The sequence below is a fragment of the Oncorhynchus mykiss genome, chromosome 13, assembly GCF_057628025.1.
Source record: "Oncorhynchus mykiss isolate SJ-2025 chromosome 13, ASM5762802v1, whole genome shotgun sequence".
NCBI lineage: Eukaryota > Metazoa > Chordata > Actinopteri > Salmoniformes > Salmonidae > Oncorhynchus > Oncorhynchus mykiss.
The window spans coordinates 6058741-6066413 of NC_143034.1; the positions used below are offsets into that span (position 1 = coordinate 6058741).

General features: G+C 46.3%; 1 protein-coding gene across 3 annotated transcripts in view; it reads left to right on the forward strand.

Annotated features, from left to right (window-relative positions):
- The window catches only part of brat1 (BRCA1 associated ATM activator 1), a 17137-nt gene extending 9926 nt beyond the window's left edge, over window positions 1-7211 (forward strand). Inside the window, exons 9-13 of one of the 3 annotated variants that reach the window (XM_036973892.2) lie at window positions 551-731; window positions 1237-1310; window positions 1518-1602; window positions 4190-4419; window positions 5999-7211. In XM_036973892.2, the coding sequence (XP_036829787.2) occupies window positions 551-731; window positions 1237-1310; window positions 1518-1602; window positions 4190-4419; window positions 5999-7075 (1647 nt within the window). In that variant the 3' untranslated portion in view covers window positions 7076-7211. Of the gene's footprint in view, window positions 1-550; window positions 1152-1236; window positions 1311-1517; window positions 1603-4189; window positions 4420-5998 lie in introns of all 3 variants that reach the window. The other 2 variants (XM_090194776.1, XM_090194777.1) reach the window with 2 other exon arrangements.
- The last annotated feature ends 462 nt before the right edge of the window (window positions 7212-7673 follow it).

Here is a 7673-nt window from a genome sequence, read left to right on the forward strand (position 1 = left end):
TCAATCATAACAGACATGGTAAGAGTCTGTCATAACAGACATGGTAAGAGTCTATCATAACAGACACGGTAAGAGTCAATCATAACAGACATGGTAAGAGTCTATCATAACAGACATGGTAAGAGTCTATCATAACAGACAGGGTAAGAGTCTATCATAACAGACACGGTAAGAGTCTATCATAACAGACACAGTAAGAGTCAATCATAACAGACATGGTAAGAGTCTATCATAACAGACATGGTAAGAGTCAATCATAACAGACATGGTAAGAGTCTGTCATAACAGACATGGTAAGAGTCTATCATAACAGACATGGTAAGAGTCTATCATAACAGACATGGTAAGAGACTGTCCTTCTCCACTACTCTGTGTGTTTGTCATGGCCCTGAGAGACGGATAGCATATCCCATAGCAGTAGAGGGATTTACTATTGTCACTACCTGAATTTGGGGGCGGCTGGACAAACCCCCCTCTTTTTCATATGGTCCTTCAATCTCTGTCTCTCTATGTCTCTGTCTGTCTCTCTATGTCTCTGTCTCTCTCTCAGGAGTCATCTGCCTCCGTCATCCTTGCTGTGGTGTCACTCCTGAGGATCTGTAACGGCCACTCCCCCTCACCCGAGAGCAAGGCTGCTATCGGCTGTAGCAAAGCATCCACCAACCTGATTGGCTGCAGCAAGGTCCAGAGGTGTTGCCTAGACTCCCTGGCTAGCCTTAGCACCTGCCCTGGTGAGAATCTAGACTCCCTGGCTAGCCTTAGCACCTGCCCTGGTGAGAATCTAGACTCCCTGGCTAGCCTTAGCACCTGCCCTGGTGAGAATCTAGACTCCCTGGCTAGCCTTAGCACCTGCCCTGGTGAGAATCTAGACTCCCTGGCTAGCCTTAGCACCTGCCCTGGTGAGAATCTAGACTCCCTGGCTAGCCTTAGCACCTGCCCTGGTGAGAATCTAGACTCCCTGGCTAGCCTTAGCACCTGCCCTGGTGAGAATCTAGACTCCCTGGCTAGCCTTAGCACCTGCCCTGGTGAGAATCTAGACTCCCTGGCTAGCCTTAGCACCTGCCCTGGTGAGAATCTAGACTCCCTGGCTAGCCTTAGCACCTGCCCTGGTGAGAATCTAGACTCTGTGGCTAGCCTTAGCACCTGCCCTGGTGAGAATCTAGACTCCGTGTTCAGGAATACAATCATGTTTAAAAGCGAACAAAATGAATTTAAAAAAAGTCGTTGTTGTTTTAGGAGCCGTGGAACGGGTGGTGGAGGTGTTCCATGTTCTAGTGCAGAACCTACAGAACCCTGACTCAGACCCCACCGTGAGACACACCTTACAAACACACAACACACAACATCTAACTCAGTTTGGTTTCTCCCCCGTCTCTCCTAGTTTCCTAGTGGATTAATGACCTGTGTGTGTGTGTGTGTGTGTGTGTGTGTGTGTGTGTGTGTGTGTGTGTGTGTGTGTGTGTGTGTGTGTGTGTGTGTGTGTGTGTGTGTGTGTTCCTTCTGTCTCCTGTGTTCAGGTGCTCCAGAAGAACTACCAGGCCATGTTGAGGTGGCTTCGTGTGTCTGCAGAGTCTAACTCACTGGCTGATCTGGTCACTGAAGGTACAGAGAACCAATCAAACATCAGTATATCTGGTCACTGAAGGTACAGAGAACCAATCAAACATCAATATATCTGGTCACTGAAGGTACAGAGAACCAATCAAACATCAATATATCTGGTCACTGAAGGTTCAGGGAGTCAACATCAATATATCTGGTCACTGAAGGTTCAGGGAGTCAACATATCTGGTCACTGAAGGTTCAGGGAGTCAACATATCTGGTCACTGAAGGTTCAGGGAGTCAACATATCTGGTCACTGAAGGTTCAGGGAGTCAACATCAATATATCTGGTCACTGAAGGTTCAGGGAGTCAATATATCTGGTCACTGAAGGTTCAGGGAGTCAACATCAATATATCTGGTCACTGAAGGTTCAGGGAGTCAACATCAATATATCTGGTCACTGAAGGTTCAGGGAGTCAACATATCTGGTCACTGAAGGTTCAGGGAGTCAACATCAATATATCTGGTCACTGAAGGTACAGGGAGTCAACATATCTGGTCACTGAAGGTACAGGGAGTCAACATATCTGGTCACTGAAGGTTCAGGGAGTCAACATCAATATATCTGGTCACTGAAGGTACAGGGAGTCAACATATCTGGTCACTGAAGGTACAGGGAGTCAACATATCTGGTCACTGAAGGTTCAGGGAGTCAACATCAATATATCTGGTCACTGAAGGTTCAGGGAGTCAACATATCTGGTCACTGAAGGTTCAGGGAGTCAACATCAATATATCTGGTCACTGAAGGTTCAGGGAGTCAACATCAATATATCTGGTCACTGAAGGTTCAGGGAGTCAACATCAATATATCTGGTCACTGAAGGTTCAGGGAGTCAACATCAATATATCTGGTCACTGAAGGTTCAGGGAGTCAACATCAATATATCTGGTCACTGAAGGTACAGGGAGTCAACATCAATATATCTGGTCACTGAAGGTTCAGGGAGTCAATATATCTGGTCACTGAAGGTACAAGGAGTCAACATCAATATATCTGGTCACTGAAGGTTCAGGGAGTCAACATATCTGGTCACTGAAGGTACAGGGAGTCAACATATCTGGTCACTGAAGGTACAGGGAGTCAACATCAATATATCTGGTCACTGAAGGTTCAGGGAGTCAATATATCTGGTCACTGAAGGTACAGAGAGTCAACATCAATATATCTGGTCACTGAAGGTTCAGGGAGTCAATATATCTGGTCACTGAAGGTACAAGGAGTCAACATCAATATATCTGGTCACTGAAGGTTCAGGGAGTCAACATATCTGGTCACTGAAGGTTCAGGGAGTCAACATCAATATATCTGGTCACTGAAGGTTCAGGGAGTCAACATATCTGGTCACTGAAGGTTCAGGGAGTCAACATCAATATATCTGGTCACTGAAGGTTCAGGGAGTCAACATATCTGGTCACTGAAGGTTCAGGGAGTCAACATCAATATATCTGGTCACTGAAGGTTCAGGGAGTCAATATATCTGGTCACTGAAGGTTCAGGGAGGCAACATCAATATATCTGGTCACTGAAGGTTCAGGGAGTCAATATCAACATATCTGGTCACTGAAGGTTCAGGGAGTCAACATCAATATATCTGGTCACTGAAGGTACAGGGAGTCAACATATCTGGTCACTGAAGGTTCAGGGAGTCAATATATCTGGTCACTGAAGGTTCAGGGAGGCAACATCAATATATCTGGTCACTGAAGGTTCAGGGAGTCAATATCAACATATCTGGTCACTGAAGGTTCAGGGAGTCAATATCAACATATCTGGTCACTGAAGGTACAGGGAGTCAACATATCTGGTCACTGAAGGTTCAGGGAGGCAACATCAATATATCTGGTCACTGAAGGTTCAGGGAGTCAATATCAACATATCTGGTCACTGAAGGTTCAGGGAGTCAACATCAATATATCTGGTCACTGAAGGTTCAGGGAGTCAACATATCTGGTCACTGAAGGTTCAGGGAGTCAATATATCTGGTCACTGTAGGTTCAGGGAGTCAACATATCTGGTCACTGAAGGTTCAGGGAGTCAACATCAATATATCTGGTCACTGAAGGTTCAGGGAGTCAACATCAATATATCTGGTCACTGAAGGTACAGGGAGTCAACATCAATATACCTGGTCACTGAAGGTTTAGGGAGTCAATATATCTGGTCACTGAAGGTACAGGGAGTCAACATATCTGGTCACTGAAGGTTCAGGGAGTCAACATCAATATATCTGGTCACTGAAGGTTCAGGGAGTCAATATATCTGGTCACTGAAGGTACAGGGAGTCAACATCAATATATCTGGTCAGATGTGGCTGTTTCTGTTGATGCTTAACAGATATTTATACTGATGTTTTTTCCTGTGTGTGTTGTAACAGACCTCCTGCCCGTGCTAAAGAAGCGTGTGTGTGTGTGTGTTGTAACAGACCTCCTGCCCGTGCTAAAGAAGCGTGTGTGTGTGTGTTGTAACAGACCTCCTGCCCGTGCTAAAGAAGCGTGTGTGTGTGTGTGTGTGTGTGTCGTAACAGACCTCCTGCCCGTGCTAAAGAAGCGTGTGTGTGTGTGTGTGTGTGTGTCGTAACAGACCTCCTGCCCGTGCTAAAGAAGCGCGTGTGTGACGTGCGTTGGGAGGTTCGAGACTCCACTCTGGAGTTCCTCGGCCAGCTGTGTGAGGCGTTAAGCTGCACCGTCACTCCTATCCTGCTGGAGGCGCTGTGTGATCAGGAGAGCTATGTGAGGGCTAGTGCCATCTCTGCCCTGGCCAGGACACTCCCACTCAGTGACCAGCAGGGGGAGCCAGGGAACCAGACACAGGTGAGGTCAGATATACTGTGTACTGACAGATATACTGCGTACTGTCAGATATACTGCGTACTGTCAGATATACTGTGTACTGTCAGATATACTGCGTACTGTCAGATATACTGCGTACTGTCAGATATACTGTGTACTGTCAGATATACTGCGTACTGTCAGATATACTGCGTACTGTCAGATATACTGCGTACTGTCAGATATACTGTGTACTGTCAGATATACTGTGTACTGTCAGATATACTGTGTACTGTCAGATATACTGTGTACTGTCAGATATACTGCGTACTGTCAGATATACTGTGTACTGTCAGATATACTGTGTACTGTCAGATATACTGCGTACTGTCAGATATACTGTGTACTGTCAGATATACTGTGTACTGTCAGATATACTGTGTACTGTCAGATATACTGTGTACTGTCAGATATACTGTGTACTGTCAGATATACTGCGTACTGTCAGATATACTGTGTACTGTCAGATATACTGTGTACTGTCAGATATACTGTGTACTGTCAGATATACTGTGTACTGGCAGATATACTGTGTACTGTCAGATATTTCCTAGTTAAATAAGAAATGAAATGCCATTTTGTTATGACAAGCCTAAATAAGTTCAGGAGTCAAAATATGTTTTAATAAGTTGCATGTGATGGGAGAAAACTGAGGATGGATCAACATCGTTGTAGTTACGTCACAATAGTAACCTATCAGACAGAGTGAAAAGAAGGAAGTCTGTTACAGAATATATATAAATATATTCCATAACATCCTGTTTGCAACAAGTAATATTGGAAAAAACGTGGTAAAGCATGTCCCTTTTTGTCCTGAATACAAACTGTTACGTTTGGGTCAAATCCAGTTCAACACATTACTGAGTACCACTCTCCATATTTTCAAGCATTAGTGGTGGCTGCATCATGTTATGGGTATTGCTTGTAATCATTAAGGACTTGGGAGTTTTTCAGGATAAAAAATGAACTGAATGGAGCTAAGCACAGGCAAAATCCTAGAGGAAAACCTGGTTCAGTCTGCTTTCTACCAGACACTGGGAGATGAATTCACCTTTCAACAGGACAGTAACCTAAAACACAAGGCCAAATCTACACTGGAGTTGTTTACCAAGAATACAGTGGCTTAGGTAAATTTGACTTAAATCTGCTTGAAAATATATTTCAAGACCTGAAAATGGTTGTCTAGCAATGATCAACAACCAATTTGACAGAGCTTGAAGAATTCTGAAGAGAATAATGGGCAAATATTGTACAATCCAGGTGTGGAAAGCTCTTAGAGACTTACCCAGAAAAACTCACAGCTGTAATCACTACCAAAGATGATTCGAACATGTATTGACTCGCTGGTGTGAATACTTATGTAAATGAGATATTTCTGTATTTCATTTTCAAAGAATTTGCAAAGAAAAAAAAAAAAAAACACGTTTTCACTTTGTCATTATGGGGTATTGTTTTGTCATTTTGGGGTATTGTGATGTCATTATGGGGTATTGTGATGTCATTATGGGGTAAATAATGTTCACAAAAAGTGTCGTCCTGTTACTGTGTGCGTTCTCTCCAGGAGCAGACCCTGGGTCAGTTACTAGACATCCTGTCTCAGGATTCAGAGGGCTTCCCCAGACGTGCTGTTGTCCAGTTCTTCATCAGCTGGCTAAAGACACACCCATCATCTTCCTCCTCCTCCTCGCTGTGTTCTGTCCTATCGCTGGGCAGCACTGATCTGGACTGGGAGGTCAAAGTTCACACCCTGGAGCTGGTTGAGCTCCTGATGGAGGAAACACTTCCAGGTCACCAGGAGTCAGAGCTGGGGTCAGCTCCTCCCCCTTATGGTGGCTCTGGAGGGACAAACCTACTAACACACACTGACCTCACACACCCCTACGCTGTGACGCCAAGCCAGCCCTCACCCCTTCTAACACACACCCCAACTGACCTCACACACACCTACGCTGTGACGCCAAGCCAGCCCTCACCCCTTCTAACACACACCCCAACTGACACACACACACCCCCCACACACACACACCCCACACACACACACCCAACTGACACACACACGCCCCCCACACACACACACCCAACTACATCTGTAGTGTGTGGTCTGTCTCGGTTGGTGGAGCTCGGCGTTGCAACAGCGTTGCTCAACGGCCTGTTTGATTGCGACAGACCTGTAGCTTTAAAAGCCTGTAGTCTGTTGCTACGACTACGAGACGCGGTGTGTCCGTCCCGGTCGCTAGGGAAAGGTGCTATGACAACTGACGACGCAACAGTTGCCACGGTGACTTTTGATCTGAGGGGTCAGGTTTGGGAGCGGGAGGTCACAAGGAAGTTACAGGAGAAGAGAGGATCTGATTGGGTTAAAGAGTCCAGGGAAGTAGGTTGTGATAGGCCGAACAAGAACAGAGATTCTGAAAGGACAGACGGGGCTGGCTCCGAAGCCAGGTCGACAGGGAAGAGTGTGTGTGAGGGTAGCGCGAGGGTGTGTGAGGTGCTGTGGTCGTTGGGTCTAGAGGAGAGGCAGAGTGTGTTATCACAGAGTAGTGACCATGTCCAGAACTCACCCCTCTCTCTACTGGAGGACATCCTGAACGCTACAGACACCTCACACACTGACGAGGTTATAGTAGACTGTTACTGACCGAACCGATTTGTGATGGTTGTTTCTCCTCTGTATGTTGACTAGTGAATACTGTAGTTAGAGTTCCATTGGGACATAACTGTTGATCATCCACCTACCAGGAAAATAAATAAAGATACTGTTTTGATATTTCAAACCACTGGTTTTCCTGACTTGGTATGTTGAGAGTGAATGAGGAGAGAGAGAGAGTGAGGGGAGAGAGAGGAGAGGGAGGAGAGAGAGGGAGGAGAGGGAGGAGAGAGAGAGGAGAGAGGGAGGAGTGTGAGGGGAGAGAGAGGGAGGAGTGAGTGAGGAGATAGAGAGAGGGAGGAGAGAGGGAGGAGAGGGAGGAGAGAGAGGGAGGAGAGAGAGAGAGGGAGGAGAGAGTGAGGAGAGAGAGAGGAGAGAGAGGGAGGAGAGTGAGGAGAGAGAGAGAGGAGAGAGAGGGAGGAGAGAGTGAGAGGAGAGGGAGGAGAGAGTGAGGGGAGAGAGGAGAGTGAGGAGAGAGAGGGAGGAGAGAGTGAGGGGAGAGAGAGGAGAGTGAGGAGAGAGAGGGAGGAGAGTGAGGAGAGAGAGGAGAGAGTGGGGAGAGTGAGGAGAGAAAGAGGAGAGAGTGAGT